Below are 23,067 nucleotides of genomic sequence, written 5' to 3' on the forward strand. Positions count from 1 at the left end.
CAGACACTGGGGAGGGTATATGCTATGGTGAGCGCTGTGAATTGTGCAAGACTGTTGAATCACAGATCTGTACCTCTGAAAATAATACAATATATGTTAAAAAAAAAAAAAAAAAGAAGATAGCAGGAGGGGAAGAATGAAGGGGGGGAAATCGGAGGGGGAGACGAACCATGAGAGACTATGGATTCTGAGAAACAAACTGAGGGTTCTAGAGGGGAGGGGGTGGGGGGATGGGCTAGCCTGTTTATTAAAGAGGGCACGTATTGAATGGAGCACTGGGTGTTATACGCAAACAATGAATCATGGAACACTACAAAAACTAATGATGTAATGTATGGTGATTAACATAACATAATAAAATAAAATTAAACAAACAAAAAAGCAATGTTCTTAATGGGGGAAAAGATACATTTATGAATCAGAATCATTTGAGAAGATTTTCAAACCATTATGTCCCCAAACTCTACCCCCACACTCTCTCTCTCTCTCTCAAGGATGTATCAACTTTGGAGGGCTGAAAGAAATGGAGTACACCTGTGTTTTGAAAAAGCTCCCCGGTTGGTTCTGATACTCTATTCTTCAAAGTTGAAAATCATTTTAAAGTTGTTTTTTCTTTTAATGAATCAAATTAATCTCTGAAAACTTTTTTTTTTTTTGGCACTACTTACTTCAATTTAAGCAGGGGTCTGCAAACTTCAGTAAAGGGCCAAACTATAACAATTTTAGGCTTTGTGGGCCATGTGGTCTCTGTCACAACTACTCAACTCTGCTGTTATAGCAGGAAGGCAGCCATAGACAATATTTAAACAAATGGGTGTGGCTGTGGTCCAATAAAACTTCATTTATAAAAACAGGTGGTAGGCTGCATTTGGCCTGTGGGCCACAGTTTGCCTAACTTCGATATAAGCATACACTGCATCTCATAGACATCTGTTGGCGTTCTAGGAGTACAAAATATTTTCAAAAGCTCTCTATAGTTAATACTGTATTGTATATTTCAAAGTTGCTGAGAGCAGATCTTAAAATTTTTCATCATACAAAAAAATTTGTAACTATATGTGATGATGGATGTTAACTAGACTTGTGATCTTTTCACAATATATACAAATATTGAATCATTATGTTGTACACCTGAAACTAATATAATGTTGTATGTTAACTATATTTTAATAAAAAAAGACTAAATTGTTTAGGCAATGCCTCCACATTATATACCAGAATATTGTATATGTTCTTTACTGTATTTTAATAGTCCACATACACTCCTCGATGACTGTAAGAAAATACACCAGTAAGATGAGCACAGTTGACCCCTGAACAACATGGGTTTGAACTGTGTGGGTCCACTTATACACGGATTTTTTTCAATGAATACACAACAGTACATAAATGTATTTTCTCTTAAGATTTTCTTAATAACATTTCTTTTCTCTAGCTTACTTTATTGTAAGAATACAGTATATAATACATATAACATACAAAATATGTGTTAACTATGTTATCCACAAGCTTTCTGGTAGGCTATTAGTATCTAAAGATTTTCAGTTGAGTAGGGGGTTGGCATCCCTAACTGCCAACAACGTTCAAAGATCAACTATAGTTGGAGGTATGCTATCTGTGGGAAAAATTAGCTTTCTATGATCAAATAGTCTGGAAAACACAACTCCAGAGCCTTGCTACTCAGAGTGGTTCTAGGGTCAATAGCATCCTCATCACTAAGGAGCCTGTTAAAAATGCAGAATCTCAGGTCCTACTCCAGACCTGTAACAATCTCCATCTTAACAAAATCCCCAGATGATTCATATTCACTACATTACAGTTTGAGAGGTACTGCACTGGAAATATAACCTTTGCTATATTAAAGAAACATGTGAACAGGCAGAGATTTCCACCAACGTGACGGAAGTTTTGTTGGGAGTCACTGTAGCCTCAGGGCACTTAATCTTTTCAGAGCCTTCTTAGATAACAAATAATATATTTTATATATCATATTACTATCTCATACTTCAAAACCACATTACTAATTTGAAACCTGCAAAATCAAAGATGAAAAGGTTAACACCTGTCTTGGGCTGGCATGTTTGATAGATGACATGTTTTCAGGTGTACTTCTAGAATACCTATCTCTAAATTGCCAAAAATTTATCTAAAACTCCAATGAATCGCAGTAATTTATCTTCCTATTTCCTAATTTTTTCTTAAGTATTATAGTTATGTATATATAGGAAATGACTGTTAAAATTATGCTTTGCAAAATCCTGAGGATTTAGGATTCCGTCTCCCCCATCCCTCCACTGCTCATGGGTTCAGTGACTCAACATTTATTGAATACCCACTATGTGACAGGCCTTGAGGACAGAGGGTGAATAATACAGAAGAGTACCTGCTTTTATGGCATTTATAGATCTGCATAAATGAACAGCAAGTCAAAAAAGGAGCTACTCTCTAGTTTGCAGTTTACCTTGATTTCATCAAGGTTATTTGGATTTTTCACTCGTCGGAAATAACTGGAGTTGATTCTACATGGCTTCATCCAGACAGGCTGATTTAAGTTGGGATCCTCTGCAAATATTTCCTCAAAAATCTCTTTTGTTAAATCAAAAACCGCCTTGATAGAGAAAAACAACACAAAATAAAATGGCTAAGAATCTGAATTTCAGACAACAGAGAAAAATTTAAAAATTAAAATTATCCTTTCATGTTACATACCTGTTTGTAGACTCTTTTACTAGTGCTTTCTATATCTAGACCCTTACTGGCACAGCCAAGCAGTTTTGTAGGAATGCTGATGCTATGAGGATCATGACCTAATTCTTTCCATTTCCACAGTTCTTCTGCTGCATTATGTACAAGAATTTCTACTTCCTCTGTAGTATGTGGAACTGCCAATAGTGTTTCACATGGCTTCTGGGGAGCTCTTTTAGGTTCTGCCATTAAAGGTACAATTGTTTCTTCTGCCTTATTTTTGGGGATCTTGTGAGAAGAGCTCAAACCAAAGTCTTCATCAAACCAGTCTTGATCATCTCCTAACACGCTCAGGAACTCCCGGCTGATCTCAAGTTCAGCAAGTCTCTTCGCAAGTTCTTCCTGCCCACTGGCACCAAATACTGGACTCTCCTACAGAAATGGAACCATTCAAATAGAGCACCATTTAGTGACCTCAGATCACTCATTTGGGTGTTTTTTTTTTTTTAAAGACAAAGCAAATATATTATTTGTATATTTATTATTTCTCTATAAGCAAAACAAAAACAATATGGTGGCTACTAATAAACAATTAAAAAAAAACTACCCTGTTTCCCATAATTATGCTTATATAAGCATTAAAATTGAATTTTTACAAAATGTTTATTGATTAGTTGTTTCTTTTTGAATCATCATTATTTTGTTTCTGAGGTACTCTCTTGTCTGTGGGGTATGGAAATTGTATACAAAATTTCTCACCTTTTGTGATTATCTGGCTCAAGTTACTCAAAATCGTTACTTTTGTTCAACTGTCCATGGGCAACCTAAGTAAGCTGATGGTCTGAGTACATGTCATAGTGGATATATTTTTTTTTACCATAATCAACATCACAACTGGTAATATCTGCAGGGTAACTGAGTAGGTAGGTGGACAAATAATTTCATAGGCAAAAAAGGAACTGGATTGAGAACCACTGGAAAGCTCCATGGAATAAATCTGTTCAGTGAATCTGGAAGGGACTCTAACCTGTGGACAGCACACGAGGGCCATCAATCCAGCATAAAGCAGCTAGTATTTGTGACAACCCTATAGTGACCACTCATGACATAACAGAGGACAATTATACTTCAGACAGAAAAACAGTGACAAGGCCTTTAAAAACTAGTACAGTGATTTTTATCTAATAAATAACACGTCACAAAAAACCTACCAGGAGCTACAGAATTAAAATGCACTACAAAGATAAGGTTAATTGACATTCTGTCTAGATAAAATACTTACAGGTCTGGGGCATATATCTGGTGAAGAAATCTCTTCTTTTTCATCTTCCAATTCAGACCTTAAGAAGCAACCTGGAACACCTGATGATTGCTCCTCATGATTTGGGGATAGGGCTTGGGGCAGTACTTTCTTTTGATCATCATCAAGAAGCTCCTGATTGCTAAGCTGGATTTTCTCATTCCTAGCTTTTTTGATTTCCTGTAGTTGATTGACCGTGTCCTTCACAAAGACTGTTAGTAAACTGTCTGTCAGTAAGCTGACTTTTTCTAGCTGTTGCTTTGACTTTTTTCCCTCACTTTGTGATGACCTCAGCTGGGCTTCCAATTGGTTCTTTTCTCTTGTTAAAAGATCCAGAAGTGGAGTAGAAAGCTTTTCCGAGACCTCAGGATATAGGTTCTCTTCCTTTTCTGTAAACTGCTGTTGCTTCTTTAACTCTTCAGAAAAGTTATTATCTAAAGTATCGCCTTCTACAGCAATGGAAACCTTTTCTGTGGCACCAGAAACAAGGTCTTTGTTTTCCTTTGAACAGATCAGTGAATCCACCGAGGACTGCTGGTGAACATGGGCTTCAAGTACTCCAGAAATGTCCTGAATGTTGTCTGTTTCTATTTTAAGGCTTCTATCAAGTGAGGCTTCTATATCGTGCATACTAGGTAGAGAGTTCTCATAAAAATATTCAACTGCATCCTCTTCTCTATCAAACTTGGAATCTGTTCTATCTTTTTGTTCTTGATTATAGTATTGATACTGTCCATCTGAGTAAGACTCTTCATCTTCATTTATGTCTACACAGTCATCAAAGTTTTCTGGAATATGAGATATTTTTTGAGGAGGAGCAAAAATACCATGCTTCTCTTTGCACACAAAGTATACAATGCCATCATATGTTCCATTGTTATTTCCTTCAGCTTTATCCAACTCCACTCCAGCCCAAAATCCTTTAGCAAAACTAGTCACACCTTTGAATCGAAGAGTTCCTGGCTGAACATTGCCAATCAACACCCTATCACCAATGTGGAAATCATGTAACTCATCTGCCACAGAAACTGAAACCAAGGAAGGGGACTCCGTAACTCCCTGTTCATGCTCTACATCACTGCACTCCTTACTTTTCATAAGCTCAGTAGGGGACTTGAGTTCCAACAGCCTCTCAGAGTGGACACTGCTACGAACAGAAAGGCTTTTCTCACTGAGGCACTCACTGATTTCATCATCACTGCCAAAGCTAATGGCTCTACTTGTAGAGTTCCTGGTTGGCTGTGATTCGTCTCTGCAAGACTGAGAGTCTTTCCTGAGTGACAACAAAGATGACACCTCGAAGTCATCTTTGTATAATTCAGATGAAATGTCTTTCTTCAAAGAAGACACTTTAAAATCTTCAGAGTATGCTATCTCTTTAGGAGCAAAAAAATGTTCTAACAAAGACAAGTCCCTTTCCTTCATGTTCTTTTGTTCTTGAATGTCTTTTTCTGATTTGATGTTTGGACTATGATCTGTATCTTGATCTGACTCTTTCTCTTTCAACTCCTTTCTATGAAGATCTTCAATGGCTAATCTAACTAAGTCTTTCTGAACATTTACAGAATCTAAAGGAAGATCTTTCCTTGAAAGAATTTCAGATGAATCTCCCTGTTCCAGGTCTAGTTTCAGTAAGACGTCAGACTTCCTAGATTGTTTCGAATAGGCATCTTCAATCACACTCGCCTCCAGTTTTGTATAGTCTACTTCTTGTATTTCTGATTTTTGACTAGGGTCTTCTTCAACCTTGGCCTCTGACACATCCAGAATTCTATTAGGGGCATTCACTTCTTTGAGAAGAGGTAATGAAGGTACATTTTCTAGAGAATCTCCAGATTCTGCTCTGGTTCTCCTTGATGATCTAAGAATTGGAGATGAAGTCTGAAAATGCTCTTCTGTTTGTCTATCCAATTCAATCACTCTCTTTGCATATGCAGATAAAGACCTTTCTGATAATGATCTCTCAGAACTTGCCAGGGCAGCATCTTAAAGGAAAAGAAAAAAATCATTATCAAAATTATTTAATTACAATCTTTCAACTTCTAGAACCAAAGGCTAAATAAAAGCCAAATCTTTATGAGGAAAAACTTGGTCAATAACTATAACCTGTTTTGTTACCTTATAAGGTAAATTTTTCCTTTAAGAGAATATATTGTACCAACAATAACCAGAACATTTAGAATGACTGAAAATTTAAAGTTTGAAATAATTTCTTAAATGTTGTCTTAACTTATCAATTTCTTAAATGTCTTCACTTATAAATGAAGAAAAATGACTCTAAGTTTATGGAGACATTTGCATGATCATCCTCAAACCATGCAAAACCAGAACTGTACAATGGATATTACATACATATTTCATATAGAAAAACAATGAAGGAAGGACAAATATACTTCTATATATACTTTGATAAGAATGAATTTTCCTGGGGACTTCAACTAAGCTCTCAAATGTTAAAAAAAAAATACAAGAAAAAAGAAAACTGTTTCTGCAAATACAGCATTTTTAAAAAATGTATTTATTTGAGAGAGAGAGTGAGAGTGAGAGAACTCGAGTTGGGGGAGGGAGAGAGAGAGAGACAATCCTTAAGCAGACTCCCCGCTGAGCACACAGCCCAATGTGGGCCTCGATCCCAGGCACCCCAAATATAGCATTTTAAGAGCTAAAATTGCAGAAGAAAAAAAAGATGTGATGAGCTAACAAACCAAGAATTAAAAGTTTATTTTTTTTAAGAATTAAAAGTTTTTAATTCAAATCTCTATTTTGTCATTACTTGTAAGTAGGCTTTTTTATGCCTCAGTTTTATTTCCTCATTGAATTATACTTTATTTTCTGTAATTCTTACCATTTTTTGGATTAAGTTGAAAAAAATATATATGACCACTTAACCCTAAACAATAGTATAAGCTAAAAAATATATACTCAGTTATAAAATCTGATTAATGATGCCAATGATACACTCAACCATTTTAGATTAATGTCTTTATGCTTCATTTTTTATCATAAATTTGGGACAATAAAGACTTATTCAAAAAATTTATATATAACCAATAAATCACTTTAAAATATCAAAGTAACTGACAATTTCAATAATTATTATCTTTAAGAAATTTATTTTTTAATCAACAAGGTATAGAGGTAGAATTGTGCAGGCATTTGCATTAATCCTGTCTATGTAGACACAGAACAATTATTTTTTCTAGTTACATACCAATATGTTCAGCAATGGACTCCAATGATCCTCTGGAGCGTTCTGATTCTGTTAGTGATTTCCAGTTCTTTGCTGTTTCAGATCTGAAACAGAAAAATTAATGAGCAGAAATAAATGTACTGCTGATACTAAAGTAATTGGTAACAAAAAGCAGTCAAGTCTTAGACAACTACTTCTCCTTCACAGGTGGCACCCCACCCTGTCACTTTCATCAAGGCTATTTCTGGGCCTCATCACTCTCAGTAGATGATCTTGCTTCTTTTAGTGAGAAAACCAGAGACCATCAGCATGAACTTTCTTACCACCAAACCTTCCACCTACAAATATATCTATATTCATAGTCTTTCTTCCCGTCTGCAGGAAAGAAAAAGGGGTGTCTATTTGAACTTCTTTCTTCCTAAAAACTCACACAGTCCCACATTAATGGTGCTCCTCAGTTATACATTCTCTTTTCTATAATCTTTAGTCCTTCAACCTGGAGATTTTTTCCCCCTTAGCTTGTAAGTATGTTATGAGCCCCTCAGTTCGCTTCCACATCCTGCTGTTGTCCTCTTTTATTCATTACGTTAACAGGAAGAGTACATTCTTCATTTTCTTGCCTTCTCTTTATTTGTGAAGTCACAGTATTTGCCTTCTATTTCTCTCTTTATAATGCCTTTAAATACTATTTTATCATATTTAGTACTTGGCTCCCTTTTATTCTCTCTGAATGCATATCTTCTTTGGGTGATGCTGTTTTATTTGTGGTTTCAACCACCGTCTTTATGCTGATCATCCTCATATATCTCACCCTGACATCTTTCCTGGATAATTTCCCTTAGGTGAACTATGGGCATCTCACAATTAGTATTCTAAAACCAAAATCATAAGATCCCCACAAAAGAACATCCGATTTTCCATTTAGGTTAATGGAACTCTGACCCAACCAACTACTTAAGAGAAACCTGGGAGTCATTCTAGATTTCTCCTGCTTCACTATCTAGCACTTTGATTAGGCAAGTCTACTTCTTAAATATTTCTTTTTTAAGTATTTTTAAGGATAAATTCTTTTTTTTTTTTTTTTTAAGTAAACTCTACCCCCAATGTGGGGCTCAAACTTGCGACCCTGAGATCAAGAGTTGCATGCTCTACTGACTGAGCTAGCCAGGCACCCCTACTTAAATATTTCTAAATTTATCTCCTATCTCTATTCTTATTACCACTGATTATTTGAGGCCTGGCTTAGACTCCTGTTCTCCCTGCTTCTAAGCTTACTCTTTTCTATCTTTCCTTCACAGAGTAGTCAGGAAGATCTCTCTGAACACAAGTGTGATTGCATCATTCTCTTGTTAAAATCTTCCAATAGCCTGGTTAATAAAACTATAAAGCCATTGAATAGTATATTATGTAGAAATCTAAAAATAAAATTTACAGTTTATAATATAGTGGAAAAATATACATAAAATCTAAGCATAAGAAATCCTAAAAAGAAATATTGTTGACATTTGCAATTTTGGGGTAGTTGGGTACATAATTTAAACTTTTCTTCTTTTTACTGTTTCCCTCAGTATTATAATAATAATAATAGTAATAAATAGTAACTAATACATAGTGCTAATTGTATGCTAAGCTCTGTTCTAAGTTAAGTCTTTTAACCCTCATAACAAGTTAATTAGTCAGGTGTTATCATAGGATATAAATCCCTATTAAAAAAACCTGAAGCACAGAGAGATTAAATAACTTGCCCAACAAAGTTAAGCAGCTAGCTGGTATTGAAACCAGGATTCAAACTCGGGTAATGTGAAATTAATTATAATAAGTCTACATTACTTTTGTAACAGACAAAAAAAAATCCCTAAATATTTTCTTTAAAAACCTTCAAAGGCTTCACCTCTTCTGAAAAGTAAGATAGAAACTACTAAGAATGAGTGAGTTCAAGGTTTCACAATTTGGTTTTTATTTTTCCAGTCTCTTCTAACTTTAGCGATGAACATCCTATTATGCTTAGTTTCTATGATATGCCAAGCTCCTTGGTGCTTTTGGTCATTCATGAATGCCCTTCTCTCTGAAATGCCCCCAATTTCTCAGTCCCACTGACTGTTTACCCCCTACTCACTGTTCAAAATCTATTTTAAATATTGCAACTTTTTTATACACTATCTTATATATTTGAATGTCATTACCTAATATCTTCTGTATTTGCCTGAACTGGCTGCATAATATTCTATCCCTGGAAAGAACCATAATTTATTGGACTAGTCACCCATTTTTGGACATAAAGATTGCTTCCAATGTGTTATATTAAGATAAAGGATGTTATGAGAAACATATTCATGCAAATTGAGACTTCTGGTAGCCCATATTTTCTCAAGCTAGGTTTCCAGAAGTGGAATTACTGAGTTGAAAGTTACAGATTGTTTTTTACTTTTGAAACACTGGCAAACTGCTTTTCAAAAGGTCTATATCAACTTACAATGCTACTATAGCAATACTGGTGGATACTATTTTCATTGCAACCACCAGATTTCAGAATTCAAAATATATTTTTAAATCTGTACCTTATTATACATTTGATTTGTGATTGTATCATACATAACAAATTACTTTAGTGAAAATAAAAATATTAACCAATATTTTTACTTCTACAATTTCACAATTACTTAAAAGATAGCTCTACTAAAAGTCTTTCCTTATGCTTTTCACAAACTTTTCTCAAACAAGGCAGAATATAGATAAGTTATCACAAATTTCTACCTGTGTAATGGAAGGGGCTTGATCTTGGGTTTTTCAGAAGCTGAGGAGAGCGTTTTAATCTGAGGCTTGGCTGTTGGTGATGTTTCCAAATCTCGGCTAAGCTCTGCTTCAGTTTTCTTAATGAATTCATCATATGACTAAGTTTAGAAAAATCAGAGGAGTCACTATACAGAATTTTTAAAAACTCTTTTAAATAAGAAAATAGTATATTTTACGGTAAAATATTCAAATAGTAAAGAAGATGTAATGTAAAAATCTTTCTCCCAGTACCAGTGTCATTCCCCAGAGTGCTATCAATAGTTATTCATAGATCCTTCTTGAAATAGTCTACGTATAAGCAAGATGTGTAACTATAACCCTAAATCAATTAGGAAATGACAGTCTCCACTCTACAAAAATTTAATGAAGCAATAATTCAGGCTCTGCCACATTAAGAAACTTTTTTAGCTGATCATGTAATTATTCTTTAAAGACTGTCCTAATACTTCCATGTTATTTTTAAGAAGTTTAGCCACGATGCTGACTTCAATGGCACCTTCTTGGGGATACTAGGGAATACAAATCCTGAGGAAGAAGGAAGGGTGTGGTTAAGGATATGATGATTTCAGAATTACAAAAAATGTTATCAGCCATTCTGTATCCATTATCACTAATATATAATTCTAATTTGGATGAAATCTAAGGGAAGCCCTTCATCTGTTATATTTTTTAATTTTCTGGCCTAAAATCCCACTTTTACATCATTATCTGAGACTACAGCTGTTCTGTTTAACACTGTATGTTCAATACCTACTCATGGCCCCAAATAGGGTGTCAATAAATATTAAGACTGAATGAATAAACATATGGATGCTACTCAATTGCTACAGATCCCTAAAACTTGGGCTAAAATCCCCACTTTTACAACTTTCACTATCCGTATTACCTTCCTCTGAATTCTGATCTGAAAGCTATACTTACATGAATGTAGTTGATTTATTACATCTGTGATTAAATAAAATCCAAAAGATTTTATATGAAATGCTCTATTTTATGTATTTCTCCATCATATACTATAATTCTAAAACCTAAATACAGAACTTTCTTTTGTCTGTAAACCATTTAATAAAATGTTGAATGACATGGATCCTATGGCACTTCTCTAGAGGTCTTTCTGGCTGGCATATCCATTAACGAACATTTTTGAGCAACGTTTTTCAATCTAAGCGTATTTCATTTAATTTTCAATGGCTCCTCATTACCTACACTAGTGCTTTTAAATCCTGGGCCCCATCCTAGACCAATTAATACCTCTGGGAGTGAGCCTGAATATTTGTATTTTTCAAAAAGCTCCTCAGTTAATTCTAATGTGTGGTGGTCAGGCTGAAGACTGCTGACTAGAAGTCCAAACTCATCAGTCTGATTCTAAGGTCCTGAACATGATCTTTATTTTTAAATAATTTAAATAAAGTTATTGTTTCCTAATACATTCCAACATGATCTTGCCAGTATGGTCATTCTACCTTAGCCACTTTTCCTACTTCCAAACATCTGTGCAAGTTATAATCCCTGTTCCCATCTCTGTATCATGTACCTGTGTAAATGTCTGTTTTCTCCACATCTGTTAACAGCCTCATTTTCTATGTGGAAGACAGTGCAGTATAATGGTAAGGGTACAAAATTTAGAATTAGAGATATATTAAAATCCTAGCTTTACCATTTATGACCTGTGTGTCCCTGAGTATCATTAATCTCCCTCAAACTCAGTTTCCTCATCTATAAGACAGGGACAGTAAAGCCATACCTTGTTGCTTGAGGATAAATGAAGAATATGTGTGAAGTAATTAGCTGAGTTCCTGGCATACAAATAGGCACCTAAATATCTGATGATTAAACTAATAAAGGTAGGAGGAACACATATTTGGTGTGACCACAACAAGGACCATTAAAAAGACAGAAATACTGGCTAAACATAACAAAAAGCTTTCTAACATTTAGAGAACCTAGAGCCCAACAATGAAACCAACTGCCTTGAAAATTTGAAATTTCCTATCAGTGGAAGTGTTCAGGTAGAAGCTGAATGAATGATCTTCTCTGGTGATGTCATGAGAAGGAATTCTTGTGAGGAGCAAGAAGTTTAGATCGAATCTATGATGAATGTAGCATTTTAGGAACACGAAGCTGGCAGAAGGTATGCAAGCAATAGGGAAGTAACCACAGACAGGGACATTCAAGTAGCTATGCAGAGAAGTCATGAGGCTCCAAACAGCGTGATGTCGGTTGGAATGGAAAATGACAAGCAAGAAGATTTATAAAGAAAAGAATCAATGGGATCTGGTGACCGAATGGATAGGTGAAAACAGAATAAGGAAGCTATCAAAACCAGGTTTCCAGCCTGGGGAAGAATCAGGGAAGGCTGCTAGAGCTTGGGAGAAGAGTCAAGTTTAGAATTATCATTTTGGAGCCCTTCAAATAGTACAAAGAGTCACATTAATAAACTATGTAGCAAGAAATATCAAAACAAATTGTTTTTAAAAAGGCAGTAACAATTCCAATAGCTAGAATTATTGATCTTTTTTAAAAATAGAATTATTTATCTAATGATTCTTTGCTTCAGAGGGCATGGCTATCAATCTTTCATAGGCTTAATCTTTCTTATTTAGAAAAAAGCCCTTTAATACTTGATTTTAATATTTACTTAATACTTGATATTATAAGATTATTTTAATATTTAATTTAATGTTTTAAGCAAGAGTTTGGTTAGATAGTCTCAGGTTTTTTAAAAAGAGGTTAAAATGTGGCACCAAACTAATACTGAAAAAATCTAATCCATTACTTTGTTAACAACATGAAAAACATTTTAGGCTTCACATATACATTAGCCTTGATACTGAACCCACTTCCTCCTATGTCTAACCTCTAACTGTTTGATCAGACTGGCTTCTTGGGCTTTCAATCTTTCCTTCTGCCGTTTTCTCTGTTCCTTCTTCAGCTGGTCCACAACTGATTTCCTTTTCCGCAGCTCATCCTTTAGGGCTCTGATCCTACCTTCAATGTCACTTTGGTCAGATGTTGTTTCTGAAAGAGATACAAAATCTCTTATTTAATTTTAACTTACTTTAACTTTAAATTTGGGGCACCTGGGTGGCTCAGTTGGTTAAGTGTCTGACTCTTGATTTTGGCTCAGGTCATGATCTTAGGGTCCTGGTATTGAGCCCTGCTTCAGGCTCCACACTCAGCAAGGAGTCTACTTGAGATTCTCTCTCTCTCCCCCTCTGTCCCAGCCCCCTTTCCTCCCTCTCTCTCTCTCAAATGAATAAATAAACCTTAAAAAAAAAGAATAGTTAATTCAATAACTATTAATTATATTATTAATGAAAAGCAGCAATGTGATATTAAACTTAAGGTCAATCTAACATTTAAAATTAAGGAATTTGAGCTTTGAAAAATTTTTTTTAGTGATTTACATTCCCCTTCCTGTCCCCTAAATCTCTATTAGGCGGAGCAGGGGGTCTCCTCCTATTTATTTTCACTTTCTAATTGTACTATTTGAAATTGCAAATAAATCTCAAGATACCCTGTCTTGGTGAGATAAGCAACTAGAAGTTGAAAAACTTTTAGGTTAGTAAAATTTGGACATTGTAAGGAATTATTTCCTGATGACAAGATAATCATATTTATCTGTCCTTCCCCTTAGTTGTTAATAGTTTTTAAGTCATATTAAAATCAAACTGAAATTCTGTCTGTTGTTTTTAAGGTAGGCTCCACGCCCAACATGAAGCCCACTGTGGGACCTGATCACAACCGTGAGATCAAGACCTGAGCTGAGATCAAGAGTAGGATACAGTTTAACTGAGTCACCCAGACACCCTGAAATTGTCATTTTATTTTTTTTAAAGATTTATTTATTTTAGAGAGAGAGTGTGTGTGTGTAAGCGGGGGGAGGGGCAGAGGGAGAGGGAGAGAGAGAATCCCAAGCAGACTCCCCCACTGAGTGCAGAGCCCAATCGCAGGGCTCGATCTCATGACCCTGAGATCATGACCTGAGTGAAAACCAGAAGTCTGACATTTAACCAACTGAGCCACCCAGGCGCCCTGAAATTTTGTCATTTTAAACTGACTGTGAATCATCAGATGATGTCTTAATACCACATAAAAGGAAAGAGAGAAATTAAAAAGAAATATCCTCTGCTGTAACCTTTCTTTAGAAGCTCTTAAAATATTTAAAATAACTGAAATGAAGCTAGTTAAATCTTAATTTCTTCCCAACAGCTCCCAAACACACAAAGTAGATGTCCAGTCATAGCAAAATCATGAAAAAGACATTTCATTATAATAAGTGCCACACACATGCTATGAAAATAGTATCATTTAAAGATGCCGCTTAGCTCAATCCTCTCGAGTCCCCTCCTTCCTCGGGAGCTTTGTACTATCACTTTGCCATTGCTCAATAAACCTTGCTTTGCTGCCCACCAATCAATCAATCCATCAATATAATATGCTGCTTATTTCACTACATATGGAAATTACATAGAATAAAAATGACTATTCCTCACACTTCGTCCTAAAATCACGCAATGGTATCATTTCCACACACTAATGTTGAGCGAGACATTTAATAGCAATAGAAATACTATTACAACAGAAATACTATAGTATATAGATCTGAAGACTCAGATGTACACTACAACATTATACCATAAATAACCAGGTGTTTTCCAGGTACTTCAGATTAAATTGCGTAAGAATTAGTTATGGAATTTATTTAAATGCAAAAGGATTATAGTCTTTTTTGATAGTGTGATCCAATATCTGGATTAGAAATAATGAAATCTAAGTTCCTGTCACTTCTATACCACTGACTTAAGATACTTCAGGAAAGTTACACCCATCTTATACCAGCGGTAGCATGATACTGAGCCTTTAGCATGGGCAAAGCTCACTATTTACTGATCAACACTCACAAGATAACGTAATAATAAAGGCCATTTTCAACTCTGGATCTTCTACTGGTAGTCAGTAAGGTGTCTGACCCCTACTGATTTCTAGAATTGATGGGAAGATTAAATAAGGTGAATAAAGCACACAGCACAGCACCTCAACTACCATAAAAGCTCAATAAAAGGTGGTAGGATTCATAATCACGTAAGACCAACATTTTATGTAGCTATATTTTAGGTAATATATTTTTTGGTCTAAAGCTAAAAATGGTGGTGGGTGGGGAGAGAGCAACTATCTATTTATTTTTTTAATTTCTGAAAAAATAATCAATTGATTTCAGGGTTAAAAGGTTCTGAACACTTAGTGGCAGGCTTTGTAGAGACTCGATGATTCTAGTATAACGATTCTGAGTAGGACTTCAGGCTGATCTAAAAATTAAAATCTTTCTAAAATGAAGTATAATCCCATACCTTTGCATCTTCTAAAACCGTGCTTCTTTAGCTTGATAAGCTTTTATGTGCTTCCAAAACCTGAGCCATTACTTTGATAAAATTATATACATGACGATTATACTCCTGCAGACTTAGTTTCAACTTTGCCCCCCTCCCAAAATGATTATTTTAAATTAATATATTTTGAAAATTGCATATACCAGCAGTGATTATTTTAATAAAAATATTCATCATCTACGGTTGTGAAGATTTAACAGTGGATGATGAAAAACTTGGGAGTTTTTAGATGAAAGACCTTGGAAAATGTTTCTACTTTTGAGTACTAAAGAAACCAAAAGTATACAAATGAAGGGTAGAAATTAAGTAAAAGTCTATGAGAGTGAATGGGACTTTATATCTGATATATTTAATCTGATCAATTATAGTATTATTGAATAGTACTTATCATTAGTAACATCTAAAAGAATCTCTAGATGAATTTATTGCCTTTATGGAATTCTCTCCTACAGGGATTTTTTGAGTAGTGGGGGAGAAAGGGGGGACAGATAAATGATACTTCGATTTTTTTAAACACATCAAGATGGACAGAATAATCAAAAAATTAAGTTTCTGATTATGTGACACATGTGGCCTATATTAATTTGGCTGGTAAACTCTCCATCACTTAAGTGAGAAAGGCATTATATAACTCCACTACATTAAAACTGACGACAAACACTGCATATATGATGTCATCATTAATAGGTAGATGACATCTATAGTTTAAAAATCTCAGAGCTATTTCTCTAAAACTATTCTTACTTGAATTATATTTTATCAATAAAACAGTATCTTATTAACATTATCATTAATCCTTGGTCTGTAACTCATGCAAGGATGGTTACAATATTATTCCATGGAACAGATGGAAAAGATTATTCAATATGGGAAAGAAACTTGGAGAAAGTCACTAGTGAGTAAGAGAGACAAGATAAGAATTCATGTTTCCAAGTATCAAGTTTATGTCTATTGACATGTTACTCCACTGGCTGTAACTTTTCACCAGAGTACGTGAAAACAAATATATAAAATAATAATTTTCAACAAATAAATATGGTAGACAACATTCTTCAACTGGGTTGACCTAGTAATTCCATTTCTAAGAATTTATTCTTACTGAAATATTCATCAAGAATATATACATGAAGATGTTCACTAGAGCATTATTGGCTATTTGAGAAAATCTAAATGATCATCACTAGGGAAATGGTTAAATTAAAGTTATGGTATATCTACTCTTTGAAATATTATGCAGTTATTCAAAGAAAAAGAGTGATTTATAAATACGGGTGAGACAAATAATAAGAGACTCTTAATCTCAGGAAACAAACTGAGGGTTGCTGGAGTGGAGGGGGTTGGGAGGGACAGGGTGGCTGGGTGATAGACATGTGCTATGGTGAGCGCTGTGAACTGCGTAAGACTGATGAATCATAGACCTGTACCCCTGAAACAAATAATACAAATTATATGTTAGTAAAAAATAAAATAAATATGGGTGTGGGAAAATCCCATGATTTACTATCGTTTGAAACACTGAAAACAGGGGGTACAGAAAAGGATCAAAGACCAAAATATGAATAATATTTTTCACTTTTTTTCTATTAAATTTCTACTCTCAAATGCAAACTAAAAATGAGCTCAAAAGGCATACACTCAATACAGTATTAATTATCCGTGGAGTCCCACATAAACTGAGCACTCCCTATACAGGTATATTTCCCAAGATCAAATCTTGTAGATTGAAGTCTTATAGAATAGAGGCTGTTCATTCTTTCATACTTTAATAGCACAGAGTTTTATAGTAGCATAGAGATTACAGGAAAATAGACAATGTCCCCCACTGCCATTTGCAGTCTATTCTCTACCTTTCCTCCTTTGAAACTTACACTATCTTGCACTACCTCTTCCTATCTCTCCTCATGGTCATCATTAATTCATTCAAGAAACATTTAATAAATACCTGCCATTTGCAATGCAAAGTACCTGCGAGGTTCTGGTGCCACAGCTGTTAACAAGGTACAGACACTCCTTTCCAGGAGTCTACATGCTAGTAAGGGAGACCCACTGGGTAAAGTCTGGTTACAATTTATATGCTGTCTGGTATAACAAGCTGAAGCACAGAGCACTATGGGAACACATAAGCAGTATCTGGCACAAAGAAAAAAAATTCAACAAATGTCTGATAAATAAAAGACTGCCCATTAGCAACCCAAGAATATAACCGTTTGTCATATTTTGTATAATAAGGGAAATAATTATCAATGAAAAGCAATGAAATGTGATTTAATCTTGGCAAGCAAAAAGCCTTTACAAATGCAACAAAGGATAACATTATACTAACAGATGGATAGACAAAGCTTATTAAAGAGGAATTCAAATATAATACAAAGAAAACTAACTCCTTGTTATTAGTCTTACCTGACTGTGTCATAGATAATGACTCATCAGACCAACTGTAACAGTGTTGATGGGATTTGACAGGTAGACGATACTGTCCTCCAGTCCTATGACTTCCTTTGCTAGACTCCTGCTTTGACATGGATGTGCAGCTTTTGGGAGGTGACTGTTCAAACAGAAAACCAAGTGGGAATGGTTTTGTGATACATTTGTAAAATCTATTTAACATTTGAGATACCAAGCGTTAAAGATAATATTTACGAAGAGTTTTAAGTAACTCTGTGACATGAAAAGTAAAAACAGTACAAATTATACAAAGGATAAGACCTCAACTTTTTTTTAAAGTTACAGAAAAAAACTTATAAAGAAGCATGCTTTTTAAAAATGTTTATAATAGGGGCGCCTGGGTGGCTCAGTCGTTAAGCATCTGCCTTCAGCTCAAGTCATGATCCCAGGGTCCTGGGATCGAGCCCCGCATTGGGCTCCCTGCTCGGCGGGGAGTCTGCTTCTCCCTCTCCCTCTCCCCCTGCTTGTGTTCCCTCTCTTGCTGTGTCTCTCTCTGTCAAATAAATAAATAAAAGTCTTTAAAGAAATAAAAATAAAAAAATAATGTTTATAATAAAGTAGGAGTAGCTATTGTTTAAGTGATATTTACCCTCTTATTTTTTTTAATTAAAAAAATTCTATACATGGTGCAGGTATCTTTTCAACATAGTAATTTAATTTCCTTCAGATATACACCCAGAACTGGAGTTGCTGGATCATATGGTAGTTCTCCACTGAAAGATAAATGGATAAAGAAAATGTGGTGTATGTACCCATGTGCATGTGTGTGCACACACACACGTGGGAATACTATTCAGCCATAAAGAAGGAAGGAAATCCTGCCATTTGCAACATGGATAGACCTTGAGGGCACTGTGCTAGGAGAAATAAGTCAGACAGAGAAAGACAAATACTGTATGATCTCACTTATATGTAGAATCTAAAAAAAAAAAAAACAAAAAACCAAAGTCACAGAAAAAGAGATCACATTTGTGGTTACCACAGGTGGGGGGAATTGGGTGAAGGTGGGCAAAGGTACAAACTTCCAGTTATAAGATACATAAGTCCTAGGGATGTAATGTACAATGTGATGACTATAGTTAACATCGCTGTATGGTACATGTGAAAATTGCTAAGAGAGGAGCATAAACATTCTCATTATAAAGAAAAAGACTTTTTTTGGTTACTTTATGAAGTGAGGGATTTCAGTTAAACTTACTGTAATAAGTATTTCACAATATATACATGTCAAGCCATTATGCTGTACACCTTAAACTTCTATAGTGCTGTGTATCAATTATATCTCAATAAAACTGAAAAAAGAAACTTTAAAAATACTAAAAATGTACTAGTTTTGTGGAAAGAAGGAAAAAAGAGAGGCAAGAGGAAGGGAAGAAAAGGGAACATAAGAAGACTGTCCACAAGAGAGTATTTACAAAGGACATAATTTCTACCCTGACATCAGGTGGAAGTGAGAATGCCTACTTTGATATCTAGCTATCATTACTTCTTATATCTGTGAATTTGGGCAAGTTTCCTAGCCTGCAGATCTTCAGAGTGGGGCTTAACACAGTATCTATAGAATTGTTGTGAGGATAATCCACATAAGGCATTGAGCATGATTAGCTGACACTTGGTAAGTAAGCACTCAATAAATATTAGTTTTTTATTATAAAAGCCACTTTAAGACACACTAGTTTTATTTCTTTGACATATTTTCTTGTGAGGAAAAAAACTAATTTTTAGAGTTTGATCAGGTGATGGCTATTCTGAATCTCAATGCTAGGTATGATCTAATCAATTCACAGGAAGTAATAATAAGATTGTGTCAAAAAACACATAGTTTGGTTGTAAATTCCATGCTACAATTATATATACAAGCCTATTTTCACATAATAACTAAGAATTTGCTAACATAATTTAATTAGAAGCCTTTTATAATCTAAAACCTCTGTTTTCAGGTATGCGCCCAAGGCATTGGAATATTTTGCAACACAGCACAGAACAGATTCTTCATTAGATCATTGTTTAAAAAATGTTTTCCCCCCAAATCTTTCAGGTGCCATAACACACATGAATCTGACTGATTTTTCAATAGGGGAAATGCAATTCATTCTTCATATCCACAATAAAATACTCTACCAAAGCATATTCCATTCTGAATTTAAGGATATTCCTTTTTTTAGACATAGACTTTAACAAAGTTTCTGTTCACATAATATTTAATAATATTATGCTAACTCCTTTATATACTTTGTAAAATCTAATTTAAAAAGAAAAACAGTTAAGTTTCTAGCTTAAGTTTTTATCAGATAGGTTTTTTTTAATAAAGTACAGAATTAAGGACAATGTGGAAAACCTTATTCTAATAGTGACCATTATACTAATTTAGAGTCAATAACCATTTCAGATCTACTTTAAAGAGATGAAACCACTATTTTTATTCTGATTTATAAGGGCAGTTATTAACTAAATTATAGATAGCCACAATGGTATTACAGTTTAAGATCTTGTTTCTATTATATGACAGAATACAGATTTTAATAAGAACTTGTATTATTCTTACATATTATCTTTAAATTAAACTTCAATTATCTTTTTTTTAAAGTTTTATTTATTTAAGTAATCTCTACACCCTACGTGGGGCTCGAACTCATGACCCTGAGATCAAGAGTCACGTGTTCTAATGCTGAGCGAGCCAGATGCCCCAACCTTAAATTATCTTTTAAAGATCTCAGAAGTTCCTGGGGCACTTGGGTGGCTCAGTCGGTTAAGCGTCTGCCTTTGGCTCAGGTCGTGATTCCAGGGTCCTGGGATGGAGCCCCATGTCAGGCTCCCTGCTCAGTGGGGATCTGCTTCTCCCTCTCCCTCTACTGCTCCCCACCCCCTGCTTATGCTCTCTCTCTCTCTCACTGTCAGATAAATAAGTAAATATCTTAAAAGATTTTAGAAGTTCCTATTCCCTCATATTAAGAGACTTAATAATATATAATTTTATAACTGCCACTAAAGCTAAAATTCATATACTCATAAATCTTTAGAATTCAATGAAAATCTTCACTCCTGTTCAAATGTCATATACTGTATGTTACAGGTATGGGCGATAGTCAACACTGTCATGAACTACAAGAATATAATGCTAAAAAAAAGAAAAGAAAACAACTGTTAATAATATACCTTTTAGATAGGCTTTTGTCCAAAGAAGTTTTAAGGGATAAATAGGTATTAACTTACATGTTTACTAGGAGAGGTAGAAGATTCCAGTTCTTGTGAAAAAACCATTTCTTCAGTAAGTACACTATGATCTGGACTCCCTGGCTGCTCCTGAGCTATAGACTCAGATGGTATATATCCAACAGCAGGGCTGCCCAATTCTTCTGGAATAGAGCTTTCACTGTGTAGGTGAGAGTAAGAAGGTAGTGGAGACTCTGCTTCACTTGCTATTTCTACAGAAAGAGTAAAAACAAGAAAAAGTCCACAATCTTGGTCAAAAGAAATGTTCAACTGTTACACTTTACATTTGCTTTTGCATAATTTCAATTGTTGCATTTAGATATAATTTTTAATCCCATCACTTAATGAATCACATTACTATAAAGTCTGTTAGTCTAAGAATTTTGGCTGATGCAAACAGAGAAGGGCTTAGTTTGAAAGGAGAGGAATTGTTTTACATTTTAAAAATATCTTTAATGTCTGGCTTAACAGAAGACAGTTGGATTCTCATATCTGCTTCTGTCTGCAATCTGTGGCTTTATGTTGTTTTGGATGAAGCACATACTGAAAATCTGGCCTCACAAAGAATATATGTAGTTAGAAAGGAAAGAGTATTCCAATAGTCTTTACAGATAATTGTGGATATTCTTTTTTGATGTTACACCAAAACTTGACAATCGGTAGTTTCTTACATGTTAGCTGTAATGTGGAATTTGAAGTCATATCAATAAACTTTTTGTGATCTGTTACATTACAATCCTTTGGTCAATGGATTTTTTTACTCATGCATGATTTTCTAAATCATCACCGGTCATTTGGAAAACACTGGTTCACTGCGTTATGAAGATCTTCCCAATGTTGACATATTTCATCATACAATATGAAAAGAGAATTCTGGGCCGAATCTCGGACTTCTAGACGCCGAGCTGCTCTGCAAGTAACCATGGCGCGTGGAAGCCAGAGCCGCACCTCTGGCCAGCCGGGCACCTCAGATGAGAGCTGCGCCTAGACCAGCGCCAGCAGTGGCTCCATCAGCTGCTGTTGGCTCACCTGCTGCTGTGCCCCGGCGGCCAGGTCTCATGGCCCAGATGGCAACCGCTGCAGCTGGCGTGGCTGTGGGCTCTGCTGTTGGGCACCAGATAGATCGTGCCATCATCAGGGGCTTCGGTGGAGGAAGTAATGCTGAGCCTTCAAGGCCTGACATCACTTACCAGGAGCCTCAGGGAACCCAGCCAGCGTACCTGCAGCAGCAGCAGCAGACTGGACCATGCCACTAGGAGATGAAACAGTTTCTGGAGTGTGCCCAGAACCAGGGTGACCTGAAGCTTTGTGAAGGTTTCAGCGAGGTGCTGAAACAGTGCAGATGGGCAAAAGGATTAGCCTAATCAAGAAGTTCAAACTGAAGATATGGAAAATCATCTCTCATGACCAGGTTAATTTAGCATAAAAATATATTTAATAGTGAATATATAAAGTATAAAACCACCAGTTAAACCTCTGCTTCATCATTAAATACAGCTTTCTTCAGAACTGGAATGAAAAAGGGTGTTCTTACTATAAAGAAGTTCATCGAGATGGTCTGAATTTGGGGCTGGGCAGATGTTTGTGTGCCTCCTTAAATCACCTTTTGTGATGTTCTCATTTGTGAATTAATTAGAATAGTGATTTTCTCCCTGCCCCCTCCCACCCAAAAAAAAGACGATTCTGATTAATATCATCACCTATCATATCAGGAAAGTCTTTTAAGTATTAGAAAGCGGTCCAGCTCACAATGGGGAAAACAGCATTTCTAAAATCCTAAACTTTCACTTGAAACCTTAAATTTTATCCCTCACAATAAATACTGTCACTTGTTCTCCTTCAAGAGTCAGAGTTGCTTCATTTATTTCTGAAAAACTGTTTGCCAAATACTTAAGTATAAGTAACCATGGTTTTTAGTCATTTAAGTAAAAATGGTACTCCATAAAAAAAATGGCTAATTCAGCTTACAATTCAAATCACTGCATTAAGTGCTTTTCTTCAAGGCAACCACTGTCCTTAGGCACATGCAAGTGCTTTATGCATTATTTCCT

General features: G+C 35.2%; 1 protein-coding gene and 1 pseudogene across 6 annotated transcripts in view; one reads left to right on the forward strand and one right to left on the reverse strand.

Annotated features, from left to right (window-relative positions):
* Positions 1-23,067, reverse strand: part of CEP350 (centrosomal protein 350) — a 155,174-nt gene that overhangs the window by 17,043 nt on the left and 115,064 nt on the right. For all 6 annotated transcript variants that reach the window (XM_081824786.1, XM_081824788.1, XM_081824784.1 and 3 more), the window contains 8 exons: positions 21,017-21,228; positions 17,759-17,903; positions 12,826-12,986; positions 9,930-10,066; positions 7,197-7,279; positions 3,968-5,970; positions 2,710-3,117; positions 2,462-2,608 (listed from right to left, as the gene is read on the reverse strand). In XM_081824786.1, the coding sequence (XP_081680912.1) occupies positions 2,462-2,608; positions 2,710-3,117; positions 3,968-5,970; positions 7,197-7,279; positions 9,930-10,066; positions 12,826-12,986; positions 17,759-17,903; positions 21,017-21,228 (3,296 nt within the window). The remainder of the gene's footprint in view (positions 1-2,461; positions 2,609-2,709; positions 3,118-3,967; positions 5,971-7,196; positions 7,280-9,929; positions 10,067-12,825; positions 12,987-17,758; positions 17,904-21,016; positions 21,229-23,067) is intronic.
* LOC102729345 (coiled-coil-helix-coiled-coil-helix domain-containing protein 2 pseudogene) lies at positions 21,836-22,505 on the forward strand (annotated as a pseudogene).

Source organism: Leptonychotes weddellii, chromosome 6 (genome assembly GCF_054177405.1).
Source record: "Leptonychotes weddellii isolate Sample4059 chromosome 6, ASM5417740v2, whole genome shotgun sequence".
NCBI lineage: Eukaryota > Metazoa > Chordata > Mammalia > Carnivora > Phocidae > Leptonychotes > Leptonychotes weddellii.